Below are 20,007 nucleotides of genomic sequence, written 5' to 3'. Positions count from 1 at the left end.
ACTGATCAGGGTTGTGGTGGGTCTAGTTTCCCCAGTATCATTGGGTGCAATGCAGTAACACACCCCAGACAGCACACCAATCTATTGTTATTTCATGTGCTGCAGACATAAATGCCTATCACTTTTTGTACATAGACCATGACCGGCCAATAGCACCATTGGGGGTTCGAACCCTGGTAGCAGTAGTACAGTAGCATAATTTACTGCCACGCCACTTGAGCACTTAAATGTAATACAGGCAATCCTAATATAAATTTTATTATTTAAGCTGCTCAATTAAAAACTACTAACTTTAGAATGATAATAGTAAGAAGCTGCAGAATTAATTGCTGAAAATTTCAGACAAGTTACAAAAATCTTGTGCCAAACTTATTTGCAACACTGATCAAAGAATGACCTATATGCATGTTGGATGGAGCTACACTCTCTCTGTCCCTTTCTCATTAATTTAAATCATAATGCATGATGCATGTTCCTTGGGTTTCTCCTTCCTCTCTCTCTCTGCCCCATTCCCTATCTCTCTATCTCTCTCCCCAGTTCAACACCCTGGACTTAAAATTCTTCGCTCCGACTTCAGCAGCTCCATGTCATCCCGTATAGGTTGGGTTTTTCTCTCTTGTTCGGTTTCGCCCTCTTTCTCTTGGTTTTATCTTCCCTCCTGATTTATTTCAGATCGTCTTTGGTTTCTGTGTGATGTGCAGTGCTGTGCTTGGCTGACTGTATCACTAAACTAACCACCTTCACTCGTCTCTCTTCTCTTATGTGTCTATGTAACTTGCCCCAAATAGAACCAATAAATGTTTTTTAAAGGTTTTCTAGTTAATTCTAGTTTCCATCAACCTGAAATGTTCACTATTATGACAGTTAATATAACAGCACGTAAATCCAAAATGTATGAAGTGTTTAGATTAATGAATAAACTTGTTGTTGTTTGGTCCTTGTTTTAGTAATCTTCACCTCACAGTGACCATCATTCATGTAACTGACTTGTTGCTGGGGTCCACAACATTGACTAAATTGGGTTACAGTGAGGCTCGTTGTTTGTGGATATATGTAGTTAATTCGACAGCTTGTAAAATCCACACCCTAACAATAACCACAAACACCAAAACTTTAAATTTGTGTGTCAAGGTATTGGCATTTTTGTTACACGTTATGAGCATCCACTCCAGCTTCCTCTAGCCCTCTCAAAAATACAGAAGGTGGCGCTCAGTTGGCGCAGTGGTAAAAAAACATGCTAGCTGATATTCAAACTTGTGTGCGCAAAACTCAGCTCTGCCATCTGCCAACAACAATTGGTTGTTGTTTAGGGAGGGTGCCGGAGAGGACCTCATAACTGATACAATTACGACCTCTGCTGGCTGATTAATGGTGCCTCCACAGAGTTTATGGATAATGTGGATCAGGGTGTGGCTCTTCATACACAAAGCTGATCCACATATGAACTCTCCTCATGCAGGTGAAAAGATGCAGTTGGCTACTGCACACGTGTCGGAGGGGGGCGTGTGTTAGTCACAGTAGGCTCACCTCAGTCAGGAGTGGAGGTCAGTAGAGAGGAAACATAATGCAATAGGGTAATTGGATATGACTAGATTGGAAGGAAAATTATGGAGGAAATGCAAAAAAAAAAAAATTAATTTGCAGCTTTACAGACTGATGACGCTGTACTATGGTACTATGTGTAGTAAAGAAATGCTTTGTAAATATTTACAACAGTGGGTAAGTGTGTGTATGAACAGTTTTTGTGTGTTTGTAAATGTGCATAAAAATGTTGGCCTGTTTGTGTGAGTGAATTTGTGTGTGTTTGGGTTTACTTCATGTTGTCTCTTGTCTCTCTCAGTGACAGTCACTTCTGGCTATTTCTGCTGCAGAGGTACCTCCCTCTCTTCTCCTGCCCGTCTTTGTTTCACTCTACTAATTCTAACTGTCGTGCATCATCATCATCTAAAAATGTTAAACCCATGACTCCTGCTTCAGATCTGTCTCTTCACCGCTGTGTGGTTGTGTATGTGTGATTATGTGGATGTATAGATGTACGTGTTGTTGAGGTGGTGAGAGGGTATGAGTGTAAGGATAGTCTTGTGCCAGCAACCATAATGCTTTTCATTCCCATTGGCCGGGCCTGATCTTGATGCTTTCTGTGTGTGTGTGTCCGTAATGAGCATTGCAGAATCAAAAGGCTGGATCTGGGTGTGGCCAGCCTGGGTTTCTAATATTGCTCAAAGCAGCTCTTACAGGCTTTGCTAATGTGGTAGGAATTACAGACTATACCTGGTTAATGGGGAAGAAATTATATGGTGTACGATAAATCAACAGCTGCCCTGATGTTGCTTGAGACATGGAAAACGGGTTGTTACAGATTTAGGAGGAGTGCTGACCATGGCTATCGTGCACCACTGCTATTGCACACAGCCATCTTCCATTTACTTTGTCATCTCTTCAATCTTTTTCTCTGCATCTATGTATTGCTGGCTGCTCTGGACTGTATGTATGTATTTGTGCTGGGACTGCTAAGTTTGGTATAGTCCTTTATGTAGAATGCTGCTCTGTTTTTCTCTAGACCTCAGGTTTGTGTCTGTATTAGACTTGTGCGATAACTAATTTTCACTGACTTTGACTTGCATATTACATTACTACAGGAAATATTGACTTGCATATTGTTAAAGGAAAATTTGCAGTCATGTTTATTTTTTATCTTCTCTTATTTAAAATGTTCATTGAAATAATTGTTAAAAGAGCATTATGATCCAATGACAGGTCAAAGAGGGGGGTAAAGCTGAACTTAAGAGTCAGGCACTTTCCTCACATGGTTAACCCTATGAGTATGTGTCCTTCCCTTCATGTGATCTGACTTAAAAAAGCAGAATTGCTAGTTTTCCTTGTCCAACAATTTGGCATAAAATAGTCGATTTTGCTACAATAAATCATTTTGTTGGTGTAGCATAGTTTTTTTTTTGTTTTTTTTTTACTAATAATAGCTGATTAATTTCAATAGCATAGATGACTAAAAGAATGCTAATTAAAATTGTGGTGCAAAGAATTGTGAAATCTTTGCAGAAAAAATAATGCACCATTCCAAGTAAATATGCATTTAAAATTAGAGCTTCATGCTCAGATATTTGGCTGTTTTTTGGACTTTTGCATCATTATGAAAGAGAAGGTCCTGGGTTTGATCCCAGGTGGGGCGGTCCGGGTCCTTTCTGTGTGGAGTTTGCATGTTCTCCCCGTGTCTGTGTGGGTTTCCTCCCACAGTCCAAAGACATGTAAGTGAGGTGAACTGGACACACTAAATTTTCCATGACTGTGTTCCATATAACCTTGAGAAGTGATGAATCTTGTGTAATGAGTAACTACCGTTCCTGTCATGAATATAACCAAAAGTGTAAAACATGACGTTAAAATCCTAATAAACAAACAAACATTATTATGGTTTGATGTCAGGCACAGATATTTATTGTGTATTGACTTGCCATCTACAACCAAATATCTGCTTATGCTCTTCCAGTTGCAATCCTCCTTATTTTTATCTGGGCTTGGGTCCGGCACTGAGAGACCACTGACAAGTGCACCCCTTAATGGCTGGATTGTTTTGGCCACCCCTTCCCCCATAGACATAACCAACTATGTCTGTATGGGTGCCAGAGCAGTCAATAGCACCTCTTAGATCCAGGGTTTGAAGGGCTAGGGTGTTTAAATGCTGTGCCACCTGAATGCCCTAACTGAAGAACAGAATCATTTTTCGCAAGATTTTTGCAGTAACCAATTTCTACCAGAGAGTTGTCAGAGTTGCCTACAAAGTTTCATACTACAGCTGTGTAAGCATTCACTCTATTTTAAGAGCCCACAAATCTTATTTCAAAGCATGCCATAACCACACATGCCAGGAGTCTAATAATGTCCTCCAGGCATGGGTGGAATAGTGTCTGATTTGCTCTGCTTGTTTGATGTAAGGGAATTAATTCTTGTCAATCTGAGTGATACTAGTCAATCACAGGTATCGGTATATATACACAAAATCAAATTGTTCATCACAATGAGTATCGCACAAGTCTAGCTGTTTTCTGGTGTTTCTGTGTTCCTGAAATGTAACCAGTCATGCCTGTTGGGTGTATATCAAAGTCGACTATTGGCACCTAGCACACAGGAGTGCAAAGGGGTGAATTAGTATTAGAGTAGAAAGACTGTGCTTTTGGAGTGGCATCTGCATCTGGCACTGATTGTGCTCACACTCAGCGTAAGGATGCTTGCCCAAATGCTAACTTTCCTTATTAAACTTCTGCACTGTGTCTGCTATGACAACCTAATGCCCTCTATAATGTGGATTTGCTCAGTGGTTCATCATCTGACGATAACTCAGAGCAGTGGACTGGAACCAGCTCTTGCCATTTGACATGTCTGTCTTCCAGTGCACTAAAAGCTTTGCTTTATTCTTCTTTTCTCCTTTTATGTCACTGTAGCTCGGGGACGTACCAACTTGGAGCTGCGGGAAAAGTTCATTCTTCCAGAAGGAGCCTCGCAAGGGCTGGCGGCTTTCCGCTCCCGCGGCAGACGCTCCAAGCCTTCGTCACGCACAGCCTCGCCAACACGGTCCTCCTCATCAGCCTCGCAAAGTGCCCAGAGCTGCGCATCGGTGCCCTCCGCCCCTGCTACCCCCACTGCCTCCTCCTCAAGGGTAAGTCTGACTCATCCCTGCATTGATGATCACATTAGTACACTACTGTTGATTTGCAGTATTTGATCACTGTTCTTTTTACTGTATCCCTCATTGTTATCTGTCATTGCAGTCACACCAGAAAGTTGCCATTTACTTTGCCCTGCAAAATAATCATGGTCATTTAAGCATAGCAATTTAGCTGTGTACTATTTTAGCAATTGATAATTTGCAACCTATTTCATGAGCATTTTACTTTAAATTTTGTATTCTTACTAGTCAACAAACTGGGTTTACTTGGTAAATAGTATGCAAGTAAAGTAATCAGGAGAAGTCACTGGACATGTTAGAACTTGTTGTTTGTGTCTATTTAGTGATGTTTACATCTTTAACGAGAATCAATCAGAAATAGAACCAACATGTGAATTAGAAATCCAAATCTCATTATGTTAGACTGTTTAGCACACAGGTTCTTGTTTATCTATCCTGTCCTATATAAGGTGTTGCTGTCACGTTACTGTTACTTCCATATTGACTTGTTTACTGATTGGGTTATTGTGTTTATTGTTTTTTCCTGCATGTCATAATCACTTTGTCATCTCTGGGGTTTTTATTTGTGTCTTTTGTCTTTTTGTTCCCCTTCTCTTTGTTCCTTCCCCACAATTTCACCCTGTACTTGAATTTATCACCAAAATCCCACTTGTCCGATCCCTCCAATCCCTTCAATCCCTCCCTTCAAACCCCTCTCGCTGCTTTCCCCTGGTTATCCTCCTCCTTTTCTATCCTCCCTACCTGCTCGTTTCCCAGTCCTCCCAATCCCAATCGCGAGGCTATGCCAAGCCCTGGTTGGCACACAGTAAAACTCCAACTTCAGCCAAGTGTCAGTCCTGCCCAGAGCACAGCTACACCCCTGGGCATGAGGTAACACACAGCAGTCCCTCCCCTAAAATCCCTAGCATGCTTACAGTAAAGTGTGTGTGATTTTCTCAATGTTTCATGGGCATTAGTTTACACTTATGGTCTGATCCACACTTTTTAGTTTATCTGCTCTGTGTTTTCATTTCAAACCATGTTAGTATGCTGAATCCTGTGGGATTAATTCTGCACATTATAAAATCTGCATGTAATTAAGTGAAGTTCTGGCTTTCTCTAATTGCAGGGAGGATCCACAACAAAGCTTAAAAGACCGCCGTTTCATTCCAGCCGTGGCTCTTTGACGGGTGAGAATGGTGGTGCCACGCCTGTTACTAAACCTGCCCGCTCTGGTAAGGAACCATAACAAGTTGCAAGTTGTTCCACTGGCACACAAACAGAGTTTAAAATAGCCTCTTTTTTACTACTCTGTTTACTAGCCCACTACGGGTGATTGATAAAATCAAAATGTTTGATTTTAACTGCGTCACAGTGCTAGTAATATTTTTTATTTAACACACTTGGCACATCTGGAAAAAAACTGATATGAGCTCCATTTATGTTTTCACAAAGCAGACTTGAAGAAACAATCTATTTTAATCATAAAACACTTTTTAAGGACATTCATGTTTTAAATAAAAAAACAACATTCATTTATTCATTGTCTGTTTTACCACCACTTTATCCTGCTCAGGGTCACAGTGGGTATTAATCGGACCCCAGACAGGTCACCAGTCCATCACAGGTCAAACACACACTCTTTTTATTTATTTTAGCTGTTTTGTCAGATATAAATTAAACTGATTATCCAATATACAAAATGCATAAATGGATAATATACAAAACAATCAAAAGATTGTTTAAACTGGCGCGCACATCTAAAATACACCGATCAGCCATAACATTAAAACCACCTCCTTGTTTCTACTCTCTCTGTCCATTTTATCAGCTCCACTTACCATATAGGAGCACTTTATAGTTATACAATTACGGACTGTAGTCCATCTGTTTCTCTGCATGCTTTGTTAGCCTCCTTTCATGCTGTTCTTCAATGGTCAGGACTCTCCCAGGACCACTACAGAGCAGGTATTATTTAGGTGGTGGATCATTCTCAGCACTGCAGTGACACTGACATTGTGGTGGTGTGTTAGTGTGTGTTGTGCTGGTATGAGTGGATCAGATACAGCAATGCTGATGGAGTTTTTAAACACCTCATTGTCACTGCAGTGCTGAGAATCATCCACCACCTAAATAATACCTACTGTATATATGACACTACACATTTTATAGTGTGTAAAGCTGACTGAGTGTTTGTCCTTTCTCTTCCTCTTCAGACAAACGCACCCCGTCCTCAACCACCGGGCCTGCCAGCCGTGGTGGAAGCAGAGCTAGCAGTCGAAGAGGCAGTGATGCTTCTGATGCTTCTGAGCTGATGGAGACTCGCTCTGCCTGCTCTGATACCTCAGACACGCCGCGCCGCCCAGGTGCCAAACCCTCTAAAATCCCCACCATCTCAAAGAAGACCCCCAGCTCCAAGACACCAGCGACTAAGAAGTAGTTGGGTTTTTTTTATTATGAGGTGTTGGAAGATGGACAGACGTACTAGGCACTGCAATAGAGCTACACTGTCTCTGGGCCAGACTTTGACTACCATCAGCACTGGAATGGAATTAAAATACATGGAATTAAGACATTGAGCTTATCTAATTAAGCCCTGTATACCTGTGCTCATTTTTGGGCACCTCTACAAACACCTGACCCCAGGATTGTCCCACTGTCCATACATCTGTCCATAACTGTTATAATAGTGCTGCCTTATTTGTTACATGTCAGTCCTTTGTCTGACTGATACTTGAACGTGTAACTGAGCTGTGTAGCAGCTAACAAATGCACAGAATACAAGCGGACACGTGGAGCGACACCACCACTGGAACTGGGATTTGAACCCAGCACTAAAGATATGCAATAGCTATACACACTTCAGCACTGAAACTGGAGATGGTAGAGCCTCAGTCCCAATACTGACTCATGGGCACACACCTAAACCTAGGGTTTATTTAAATATGCCTGTGGTCGTCACTCTCACCCTCTCGACTATATGCAAGGCTGTTTGCCTTTAGCACCACCCCTCTGTTACTGAAACTTCAGGAAAAAGGTCCGACCATTTATTTGGGCAATCTTACATAGTATTCTGCATTTAGTAAAAATCCAGTGTGTGTGTGCTTTGTATGGCAATTTTTATACAGGACTAACGTAATAACAAGTCGAGGAAGATATGAGAGGTTTGTCACCACATCCTTGCCGATGAGTCAGAGGATTGGGCACATGACCCTGAAGCCCTGCTCGGCTACAGCTTCCCTGTTGTCCTCCCACACTCTAATTGATGGTGTTTGATTCCTAAATCCTGAGAGCACTTCGGTGTCTCAGAGCAGATGATCATTTCACAGATGTGCACTAACGTTTATGTGGATGTAGTTCACCCTTCTCTCCTTGACACCTGTTTAACACGCTCAGTAAATTACAGACGTTCTGTTACAGAGTTCTTTCAATTACGTCGTGATATGCAACTTATACACTTTAAAAATTGTGAATGTTTGATGGTTAATTTATAATCCTAATGTATTTTGTTTTGCTTGTTTTATTTCTAATGTCAAATGTTTATTTATTTTTCATTACAGTATCATATCATTCTGGGAAACTCTAGTATTATGTTAAGACTGAGAACTCTTTGCTTTATGCTCTTTTCTGTTTCTGCCTCACTAATGACTGACAATGATCATTTCTGTTAGAATGCTCCAGGAAGCTGACTGATTCCACTGGTGGCCTTTTTGCCCGTGACTACAGCCTGATCATGTTAAACATGGCTTTCCACGTTGTGTATTGTCAGAAGCTCTTGGATAATTGTTTTTTTGGGATACAAACATATCCTCAGATGAAACAGAGCTTTGAATAGTTTTGTCATTGAAAAACTGAAGTATATAAATATCTAATGAAAGTGAATTTGAAAGGGGATTTTTATTTATTTATTGTGTCTATGGAAGGGAGGGGGTAAGGGCTATGAAACAGATTCAACTTTGGAGTCTTTGCAACTCTCTCATTCTGATGAAGAGGAAAACGACCAGGCTGTGATTGTGTACAAGTACAAAGTGAAAATTAAGAATTCCTGATTTTTTGTTCTTTTGTATTAAAATAATGCTTGCAGTAATTCTCACTGGTGTGTGTGTGTGTTCTGCATTGTGTTAGTATAGTTTATCAACTTATTTATATAACAGATATTTTCACCCTGGTTATGAAATATGTTTAGGCTATTATTATTATAAAAACAAAAACAGATTGGCTCAGTGGTATAATTGCAGATGTCAGTATCATTTTATATATATATAGTTCTACAATTACTGACTGTAGTCCATCTGTTTCTCTGCATGCTTTGTTAGTCCCCTTTCATGCTGTTCTTCAATGGTCAGGACTCTCACAGGACCACTACAGAGTAGGTATTATTAGGGTGGTGGATCATTCTCAGCACTGCAGTGACACTGACATGGTGGTGGTATGTTAGTGTGTGTTGTGCTGGTATGAGTGGATAAGACACAGCAGCACTGATGGAGTGTTTAAACACCTCACTGTCACTGCTGCACTGAGAATAGTCCACCAACCAAAAATATCCAGCCAACAGCACCCTGTGGGCAGCGTCCTGTGACCACTGATGAAGGTCTAGAAGATGACCAACTCAAACTGCAGCAATAGATGAGCGATCGTCTCTGACTTTACATCTACAAGGTGGACCAACTAGGTAGGCGTGTCTAATAGAAAAACTAATTTAAAAACTCCAGCAGCACTGCTGTGTTTGATCCACTCAAACCAGCACAACACACACTAACACACCACCACCATGTCATTGTCACTGCAGTGCTGAGAATGATCCACCACCTAAATAATACCTGCTCTGTAGTGGTCCTGTGGGGGTCCTGACCATTGAAGAACAGGGTGAAAGCAGGCTAAAAAGGTATGTAGAGAAACAGATGGACTACAGTCAGTAATTGAAGAACTACAAAGTGCTTCTATATGGTAAGTGGAGCTGATAAAATGGACAATGAGTGTAGAAACAAGGAGGTGGTTTTAATGTTATGGCTGATCAGATATATCCTTATCTCTGATTACTATGTTTGGGGTGTTGCATGTCGTCCCCCATGTTCATGAGTTTCCCTGTATTTCTAAATCATTCATATTTTAAATCATATTTTAAACCCTAAAGTTAAATCCTAAGTTAAATCACTGATTAAAGTAACTTGGTTTTATATTTTGAGGGCAAAATTCCAATGTTTTTTTTCTGTTTTTAAGTGATAGTTTTAATAACTATAATAAACCTCAGTGTGCTTGTGTACATTTTTACATACCAGAGATCACAGGAAATGTCATGTTAATTATAAGCCCGGGAGCTAAGAGATAAGAACAGCCAGTCTGATCTTTAAAAGAGATGTGTTTATGGATTGTACGTCCACTCATTACTTTAATCAGTTTTTTAAGGATTTCAAAGAAGCTTTTAACTATGAACATAAGAAGCTTTGAATAAGCTCTGGTCATGTGTATGTGTGTGTACTGGACAGTGTATAGGTTTGGTGCGTGGATGGAACAGATGGAGTTTAGGATGGGTTGTGGGGTTTTGTGTTCTACACTGCAGCAGTGTGTCTGGCTTTATGTACAAATATTTAAACCCACTCACATCCTTTTCCCTTTCCACCATCTTCTTAGCACGAAAGCAGCTTCTGTGCCACATCTCGCTGTTCAGCTAATAGACTTGTGCATATCTCTAGAGCAGGAATCACTGTTCCTGAAATACTGAAATGAACACAATACTGAGTTTTGAATGAGTAGCATTTCCATAGTTTAAGTAATCCAAGGCTTTATTGTTTTTGCTTATAAACTGTTAAAAAGTAAATTGCAGCTGGAGTTTAGTTAACATAAACTAAATAGCCAAAAGCATATGAACTCCTGAACATGGGCTTTAGAGACAAAACATTCCAAAAATTCAACTGTGCCCTCACACATACATTTGCTACATGGCTGCAATGCAGTAACACACCTTGGACAGGACGCCAATCCATTGCAGGGCCAAAGCCACCCTGGATTCTAGAAGTAGTGAGCTACTGCCATTTACTGCTGCACCATTAGTGCACCTTACAGTCAGTTATTTAAATGAATCTTTACAATTTGGTGGAAACAGTTTGGGGAAGGCCACTTCTTATTCTAGCATGACTGTGCTCCCTGTGCACAAAGCATGGTCTATAAAGAGTATATTCGAGTGGTGTGTAGATACTCCAGTGCCTTGTAACGAGCAGACCTTTATCTCACTAAATACCATTGAGATGATTGAAATAAATTGTGAGAAAGAATATTTACTAATGCAAGGCTGTAATTAATGTTGATCATTTACTGTCCTTAACCACACATAAAAAAATTCATGAAATCTGGAGTAATAACATGTGTAGGGCAAGGTCAGAAACCACTGTTGAATGGGCATTACCTTTGAGCCCTTAAACTCCATTGCACGAGAAACTGTCATTAATTTTTTTTAAATAAAGCCACACGAGCTTGTAAGTACCTAAAAAAAATACAGTCTAAACACTGTCTTAAAAACTATAATGCTAAAACAAAGCCGTACATCAATCTTTCTGCTGTGTTATATTGGGATATTAGAGAGACACATTCTGCCATCAAGGCAATGCATTTTTCTGGAAGTCCATGTTTTTTAAACTACATGAGTGTAGCTCCATAGACAAAGAGTGCATGTGCTTGACTGACCTGCTTGCAGTTTAGATACACTATATTGCCAAAAGTATTCACTCACCCATCCAAATAATTGAATTCAGGTGTTCCAATCACTTCCATAGCCACAGGTGTATAAAACCAAGCACCTAGGCATGCAGACTGCATCTGCACGATTTCATGCTCCTGTCTTTGCGGGAACCGTTTGGGGACGGCCCCTTCCTGTTCCAACATGACTGCGCACCAGTGCACAAAGCAAGGTCCATAAAGACATGGATGAGCGAGTTTGGTGTGGAAGAACTTGACTGAGTCCTGACCTCAACCCGGTAGAACATGAATTAGAGCGGGGACTGCGAGCCAGGCCTTCTCGTCCATCATCAGTGTCTGACCTCACAAATGCGCTTCTGGAAGAATGGTCAAAAATTCCCATAAACACACTCCTAAACCTTGTGGAAAGCCTTCCCAGAAGAGTTGAAGCTGTTATAGCTGCAAAGGGTGGGCCGACATCATATTAAACCCTATGGATTAAGAATGGGATGTCACTCAAGTTCATGTGTGTGAAGGCAGACGAGTGAATACTTTTGGCAATATAGTGTACGTCTCCTACTGTAAATGCATGATAAAGCTAAAATCTTGTATCAAGCAAGAATGGGCAAAAAACCTCACAAAACATGCCAGTACATAAATTATATAGTGTTGCCACTTGATGTAAGTGTGTAATGCCATGTCACAAATTGCTGTCCTGTGCAAGGTTGCTAAGTTATTTAGATGATTTAATGAATACAGCAATAAATAATGAATTGCTTTTAAACCCAGTGTGCTGAATGTACATTAATTTTTTTTTAATAATATATTGTTCAAGTTACCATTAAGCATAGTAATACTAGGGTTTGGTAAATAGATGGTATTATGACAATCCTCTGTGTAAATTAGAGCATATTTAGGGTGCATATGGGGAGAGAGTAGGGAAGGAGGACTCATTTAAGACACTCCCTCTCTAGACCTTGCACAGAGAAGTAAGTTAGATTACTCAGTCCATGCGAAGGACTAGACTGCTGTTTTTGCTGTGCCTCTATTTCTGGAGTCAGCGCCTGCAGGTGTTTAGTACATGTTATATTAGTAAAAGGGGATTTATAAAAGATAAAAGACACTTTAAAAGCTGGAACAGTTTATAAAAATGGATTAAATACATAAAAGGTAAGGAAAAGCTGGTAACTTAATGTAAAATATTTTGTGGAATTAATATTGTTGACATGTATTGGACAATGTTATAAGCTGTGGCACATCTGCAGAAACATTAGTTTAGGCCAGTTTTAATTACTGTAGTACTCATAAAAGTTATTTTTACATTTTTCTTTAATTCTTACTCAGCACTTGCTCTTTTTTTCTAGCTTGTTCCAGCTCTTAAAAGTCTTGTTCCAACTCAGTGGAAAGTCTTCAGATGCTGGTTTCCTTTGAGCTGTTACCACAGTCCCAACAGTTGTTGACATGGTTTGTTTTCTCCTCTCACTTCAAACGTAAGACTTAAAAGAAACTTAAGAACTCAGGAAAGAAAAAGGAGAGTAGGTTTATTTTGTAGTTAACGGTCTAAGAGAAGGGTGGCACCAAATGAGTGGTGGATAAACTGGAGACTGTAAGTAATTAACTTTCATCACCTTTGGTGGAAAAAAATATCAGTTCCTGAAGTCAGGGCCGTCTTTTACTGCTGAGGTTGTGTTCCTTTTAAAGCTAACTTTAAAGTTGGGTTGGGGTTGTCTACAGGACATTTTCAACACCAGTAATGAATGCCAACTTTAACCTGGACTGTGTGTTGCCTGGCAGACAGGAGATCCTGGTACACCACGTACCCTCACATCACAGCAAAAAGACCACAACCAGCTGTACTAACAACCTCAGAATTCCAGGTGGGCTGTGGCTTTCCACAATGTTCATCATTCTTCCCCTGTGCCTACTAGTTTGTGTGAGTGGGCAAATGGAGGGCACAATGCACTCAAGTTTCCGAAGGCTCAGCAGCCGTGAGAAGAAGGAAATGCAGAAGGAGATTTTATCAATTTTGGGACTTCCAGGACGGCCTCGTCCTCACCCACCTCTAAGACCTCCATCCTCTGCACCTCTTTTCATGCTGGACCTATACCACGCCGTATCAGCTGAGGGAGAAGAGGGTCCAGGTCTTGGTTTCACCCCTGAAGTGGAGAGTGATGTTGCACTGCCCACCCTCAGCACACACACACCTCCACTCGGCACGGTGGTTAGCGAGGCAGACACCGTCATGAGCTTTGTCAACCTGGGTGAGTGAGAGCTGATACACTACAAATGATTTGTTTACTGCGTAAAGGTGACATGAAGTGCATGCTTGTATTTATTGTTGCAATAAATAATTTAATCCATTTTAAAGATTCATACATGAAATATTACTCATTATTCTGCAGTAGCTTCCTAATGTGAACACATTTCAATAAACACAGTTTAATCCATCGAAATAAAAATGTATATACATACACATTTGCATTTTCAAGGTTTCAAGTGATGCTAAAATCCAATCATTAATACAAATAAATTTTTAAAATCTTAAAATAAATTGGTATCAAAATGCATGTCTAAAATCCCTACAACTATGACATCAAAAAAGCAGCTTTAACAATATTCTACTCACTACAAAAACTGGTTGTGTCAATTCAAATGTACTTAAATGTCATGCATCACAACTGCTAAAATCACTTTTGTATCATGTTAAAGTATCAACATTCAACATGGCAAAAATAAATGAGTCTGTCACCTGCTGCTCTGTTAATAAGATGTTTACAATCAGAAGGAGCTTGTGTATGATAAGTGTATGGCTAGCAGATATTTGTTAGCTGTAGTGCTACTCTAGAATTAAATTCTACACCTAAATTAAAATGTTCCAGAATTACTAATGTCAATTTCCAACTCTCTTGAAATAGGATGTCCAAAACCTTTATTTTTAGGTGTCCACATACTATATGTGGCGCCATAAAACAAATAAATACAACTAAAAGTGCTTCCTTGTTCTACCTGTGTTCTATCTTTCAAACAAATAACAAAAAAATATTTGCTTATGTAATGTGAACAAAAGAGTAAAAACCAAGCCAACCAAAAAACCAAATCAAATTTTCTCTCCCACAGCAATGGGATTTGTGGTTTACTGAACTCAGAGAATCATGTAATTTGTTTCAGCATATCTCCCTGTCCCAGCCCTGAGATGATGCTTATCGGTCACATAATTGCAATTAGCCATCCCATTCTCAGGCCTCCTCCCAGTATGTCTTCTTCATGGGAAAAACATCCGATTTATCCTAATCGTCTCTGTCTGCGTCAGCCAGGAGCCTGTAATCCGAACCACAGTAAATCTAGATTCTTTCATTTATTAACTCAGCAAAATAAAAGGAAGAGTATAAATATTTATCGCCGAAACGGTTGTAGGGCTCCTGTAAGAACAGGCGGTGTGATGCTGCTAAGCACAGTACACAGTTGTGCAGAATTACAGGCTGCATTGCTAGGCTGAGGAGAAGGGAGACGAAAATGAAAATAATGTAAGGCACTTTTCTAAAAATACATGGCAGGGTTGTAATTAGTGGTTGCACGTTGAGTAGCAGGCAGTCCCACAGAGCCTCTAATTACTCCAAAGCACTGTGCTGGTCATGGGTGCTAGTCAGATCCACAGGCCTCTACAAGGACAAACATTCTGTATCTTTCTGTATCTTTGTCCTTTTACACTTCCCTGCCTACCTTTTTAACAGACTTCTTCATTAAAGACATGTAACATGTTAAGAATATTATAGAAAACAAAAAAGTGAAACTAAAAAATACATTTATTTTTTCAAATCTTTTATCAGTAATTTATTTAGGCTGATTGTGAGTCTGGAGCATATTGTGGGGAAAAAATAAATAAAAAGCAGGAAGCCTGTCACATACACTCACTTACTAGTTCATTTGTAGGCCCAGTTTCAATTATCTGATCAAACTACTGATTTGTTTCTGAAGGTGGGAGGAAACTGAAAACTTTTGTACATTGATAGAATGTGCAAATCACATATTTTGTTGTGCTTTACACAATGTCCAAACCTCCAGAAAAGTTGGGATGGTTTATGAAATCTTAATTATATGTTATACTGTATATACTGAATCTTTATTTAACTGATAGAAGTAGAAAGAAAATATTTCCAATGTTTTAAGTGATCAGCATTATTGTATTTTTGTAAATGTAAACAAATTTAGAATTAGATGTTTGGAAGTTTGATTTTCATTTTTTCCCAAAAACAGGCTGAACCGTAAACTCATCTGACCACAGCGCATGTTCCCACTGTCTTTCAGACCATCTGAGATGAGCTTGGGCCCAGAGAACTCTGAGGCGTTCTGCATTGAATTTATGTACATCTTTCTCTTTGTGTAATAGAGTGTCAGGTTGCACTCCTTGATGCAGCAGTGGACTGTCTTAAGTCAGAATTATTTTCTACAGTAATCCTGAGCCCATAAAGCCTTTATTTATCCTAGTAGCATGAGTTTCTCGTGGAATGTCATCTGAGAGTCATGCACAATTAACAGCAGTTTCCAGCTTTGCCCTACATGGACTGAGATCTTTCCAGATTCCTTGAATCTTTTCGCAATATTATGAATAGTAGATGGTGAAGGACTAAATTATTTGCGCTAATTGTTGATTCTTTTAGAACTGACAATTCTCTCTTGAAGTTTGGCACTTATAGGTAAGCCACAATCCATCACTGCTTGTAAAGACTGATTCTTTGGTGGATCTTCTTTTATACCCAACAATTCAAACAATTTCCTGACCTGTTTTATAAACTTTTCACTCTTATTTTAAGTGTGTTTCAGGCATCAAGCTCTAAATGCGTTTCTATTTACAGGGTTTTTTTTCAAAAATGTTTTGTATATTAATATGAAAACATAGAAAGAAGTACTCATTTCCCCCCTCTCTTTATGTCTTGCTGTCCATCAGTGGAGCATGAGAAAGATCTACTCCAGCCTCGACCCTACTGGAAAGAATTTCGTTTTGATCTGACACCTCTTCCTCAGGGAGAGACAGTCACTGCTGCAGAGTTCCGTATCTACAAAACCGTGACTGTGGGTCAGCGAGTGAACCGTACCCTCCACATCTCTGTTTATGAAATCCAGAGGGAGAAAAGACCCAGGTCATACTTTAATTTTTTCTTAGAATGCAATTAATCCATAAGGCAACTAAACAACTGATTAAACAACAGTATATCTTAGAAAGGTAAACAAATAAATTGTCTTATAATGCAAGACCGTGAATATTAACAAAAGCTTGACTTTTTTACAGTACCATCTTGTCTACAGTTATTCCTACCCTTTTACTAGCCTTGCAAAGTGTCAGCTGTTACAAATTGTAGACAAAATAATAATACGATTCATCAATTTATCTACAACAAGTAACCTTGGTCACTCAACAAAACCCTGACCTTGACATTGTGTTTCAGGGAGCCAGAGCTGGTCTTACTGGACATGCAGTCTATTCCAGCAGGACAGGAGGGCTGGCTAGCCTTTGATGTGACAACTGCCAGCAATCACTGGCTCCTCCAACCACGAAGTAACCAGGGCATTCGACTATATGTGGAAACAGAGGATGGTGAGTGAGCATGTTATCTCGCTTATGTTGAGAGTAACTCAACAACTCACATCTTGTTAGTCAAACATTAAACAATTGATAAATCATGTTTGAGATGCTTCTGAATGTTTGTAATTTAATTAAGGCCATAGTTAAATAGTGGGAGGGACCAATTCTACAGGGAGGCACATCCTTCACTAACACATACAACTGAGATGAACTTTTTATTTATTTTATTTTTCACATATTACAGTAGTCTAATAGTGTATTGTAATGGCAGAGATATTGGATTGATAAAATAAAACCCTAACCATAATCATATAAACATAAATCTAGATACAGTATATGAAGCCAGGTGCAGCTATTGTGGCCAAGGTGTAGAAAATTGTTGTTTCTATTTACACACAAGTACACTTGGGTGGGCAGCAGGGACATCTGCTCTGTTCTGCTTTCCTCTCAACCTATCTTCTATTCTTCAGCCCTCTTTCATCCTCTCCTGGAAAAAGCTGACTGTAGTACAAAATAAAACTTCTTGCACTTACACAGGATACCATACAAATATGCAATAAATTTAAGCTATTACCATCTACTGCATTACACGTGCATCACTACAATGACTAACACTTTAATAAGACTTCATGAATGTTTTTTAATAAATATAATATACAGTAATTACATAAATGTTAGTTGAATGTGTCTGTGATTATTGTTGGTCACTGCATGCATGTGTGGCTAACTAACTTTCCATATAACTAAGCTATGATAGCAACATTATTGACAGTTGATAAGTTTCTACTTTATACAATTACTGACTAGTAAAATGTTACTTATTTTCACAATTACAGTTTCAGCACAAAATGACATTGACCTTAACGTTACCTTCTCATGCAAGTCAGAACTGTCAGTAGCTCATCGGTTAATGTACTGGATTAGAAATCAGAATGTTGCTGGTTCAAGCCCCAGGTTGGGCCTCTGAGCAGGGCCCTTATCCCTCAATTGCTTGAATTGAAAAGCGCCTGCTAAATGCCCGAAAATGTAAATTTAAATGTATAAAGACTTAGCTGAAATAAAGTGCTGGTGGTACGGTGTTACAATACTAAGTGCCCTAAACAACTGCTGGGAACACTGATGGATTATAACATTACACAAAGCTATTGAGTGAAATATGTTGTACGTATGTACTCGGGGGCATTTTGAGCTTATCACAATATATTTTGATTTCAGCCTTGAGTTTAATATAGTGATTCCTGCAAAAAATTATTTTATGTTTGCATATTCTCTCTTAGAGCGCTCATTGTCCGCTGGTTGGGTGGGTTTAGTGGGCCGCAGAGGTCCACGGTCCAAACAGCCCTTCATGGTGACGTTTTTTAGGGCCAGTCAGGTTCCCTGCCGCCCACCTCGTGCTCTGAGACCCAATAACCAACGCAAGAAAAAACACAGAACTGACCTACCCCACCCTAACAGACCTGGCTTACCTGGTAAGTGCATTTGAGAAATTTAGAGATGTGGATTGGAATTATTTAGGAAGATTACTACACTTCAAAACAAATGTCATTATGTGTACCAATAAATAAATCTTGAACTTGGTTTAAAAAATTATATAATTAGTAATAACTGATAAATTAACACATACAGTCAGATGGCAAATTAGAAGTGCAAATACTTTCAGATTGTTCTACTGCAAAATATAATTACACAACAAACAGCCTAACATACTTTGCAGCATTTAAGATGCTAAACAAGCACAGGTGACCTTGATTTTAGATCAAGATAGCAAGAAGAAAAGATCTGTAACAAGGATTAATAATGAGGCACGGATGGTAGAACCATCAGTCACAAAGACAACTGGTTAATGTTTCAATAGTGTTTCACATTCTCATTATCTTAAGAAAAAAGTGCATGTCTGGTGTACACCAAGAGAATGTTACAGATCTAGATGTCTGACATTATTAAGCTTTGACATTATGCATCTTATGCAATGTCACTGGTCAGATCAGTGTGCCTGAAAGAGCACTAAACTGTCACCTTCTTTACACTTGAGCTTAAGATTGGTCTGTGGGTTTATTTTTCTGTAATCAACTGGTAATAAACATCCTCTTTATTCACAGATCATGTAGATGTTTACTCTAAGTTTGTTTGAGAATAAACCCCTAATGATGAAAAAACACGTCTGTTGTTTAATTTAGGGACCTTTACTAAAAATTGCCTGATGGCTTATTATTTTCCTATTAACATTGCTTTGAAAACAGAACTGTGCATCCAGAGTGATAATCTTGTGCCAAAAGTTGAGCTACTAAATGGTAATAAAAACAAATTAAAATACAGTAACTTTGTCATATTTTTATTATTTAAGATCATCCTCCTGTAAGCAATGGGCGACACGCCTGTAGGAAGCATGAGTTATATGTCAGCTTCAGTGACTTGGGCTGGAAGGTAAAGATGTACATTATATGTTCGCAGTATGCGTTTTTACATACACAGTGGGTTCAAAAAGTATTGGTTTTTTAGTTATATTTTTTAAACATTGCTCTCAAATGCTCTGTGCCTCTTGTCTTTTCAGGACTGGGTTTTGGCTCCTTCAGGTTACTCAGCGTATTATTGTGATGGGGAATGTGACTATCCTCTGGGTTCCTGTATGAATGCTACTAATCATGCCATGATCCAGCTTGTGGTCAGTACTGCTAAAATGTATTGTGATATACTGTATACTAAATCCTCTATTACACTTAGGTCCAAACAATGAACCGTTAACAACTGCACTCAGACACAATAGAAAAACATACCAAGTGCTTAGCATGGTGTCAGAACACCACAAATAAATATTTTTGCTTCATAGAGGAAGTACAGGGGAAAAATGGAATTACCTTGTAATGTGAATTTCTGAAATAAATACTGGCACAAATCTAAAATGTATTTCTTGATTATGGCAGGTTCATCTCATAAAACCAGATGAGGTCCCAAAGGCTTGCTGTGCACCAACCAAACTCAGTCCTATTTCTGTGCTGTTCTATGATGACAACAACAATGTGATACTGAAGAAACATAGAAACATGGTGGTTAAGTCTTGTGGCTGCTTATAAAT

The 20,007-nt window shown here is 39.2% G+C and overlaps 2 protein-coding genes across 13 annotated transcripts in view; both read left to right on the top strand.

Annotated features, from left to right (window-relative positions):
* The window catches only part of macf1a (microtubule actin crosslinking factor 1a), a 253,131-nt gene extending 244,363 nt beyond the window's left edge, over nucleotides 1-8,768 (top strand). For 8 of the 12 annotated variants that reach the window (XM_063014328.1, XM_063014269.1, XM_063014278.1 and 5 more), the window contains 5 exons: nucleotides 538-600; nucleotides 4,458-4,672; nucleotides 5,459-5,572; nucleotides 5,811-5,916; nucleotides 6,898-8,768. In XM_063014328.1, the coding sequence (XP_062870398.1) occupies nucleotides 538-600; nucleotides 4,458-4,672; nucleotides 5,459-5,572; nucleotides 5,811-5,916; nucleotides 6,898-7,121 (722 nt within the window). In that variant the 3' untranslated portion in view covers nucleotides 7,122-8,768. The remainder of the gene's footprint in view (nucleotides 1-537; nucleotides 601-4,457; nucleotides 4,673-5,458; nucleotides 5,573-5,810; nucleotides 5,917-6,897) is intronic. The other 4 variants (XM_063014311.1, XM_063014320.1, XM_063014244.1 and 1 more) reach the window with 2 other exon arrangements.
* A 4,530-nt stretch (nucleotides 8,769-13,298) lies between these two features.
* Nucleotides 13,299-20,007, top strand: bmp8a (bone morphogenetic protein 8a). The gene is made up of 7 exons (XM_062990707.1): nucleotides 13,299-13,614; nucleotides 16,299-16,491; nucleotides 16,798-16,946; nucleotides 18,212-18,394; nucleotides 19,279-19,358; nucleotides 19,486-19,596; nucleotides 19,856-20,007. The coding sequence occupies exons 1-7, from the start codon at nucleotides 13,299-13,301 to the stop codon at nucleotides 20,003-20,005; spliced, it is 1,182 nt and encodes a 393-aa protein (XP_062846777.1). The 3' UTR covers nucleotides 20,006-20,007.

Source organism: Trichomycterus rosablanca, chromosome 2 (genome assembly GCF_030014385.1).
Source record: "Trichomycterus rosablanca isolate fTriRos1 chromosome 2, fTriRos1.hap1, whole genome shotgun sequence".
Lineage (NCBI taxonomy): Eukaryota > Metazoa > Chordata > Actinopteri > Siluriformes > Trichomycteridae > Trichomycterus > Trichomycterus rosablanca.
This window is presented reverse-complemented; position numbering and strand designations above follow the sequence as displayed.

Excerpts from the sequence above, each read along its gene's own strand:
- bmp8a (XM_062990707.1), top strand. The coding sequence starts at position 13,299 with ATGGAGGGCACAATGCACTCAAGTTTCCGAAGGCTCAGCAGCCGTGAG. Across the intron at positions 13,615-16,298 it reads CATGAGCTTTGTCAACCTGG|TGGAGCATGAGAAAGATCTA; the intron begins GTGAGTGAGAGC and ends GCTGTCCATCAG. Across the intron at positions 16,947-18,211 it reads ATATGTGGAAACAGAGGATG|AGCGCTCATTGTCCGCTGGT; the intron begins GTGAGTGAGCAT and ends ATTCTCTCTTAG.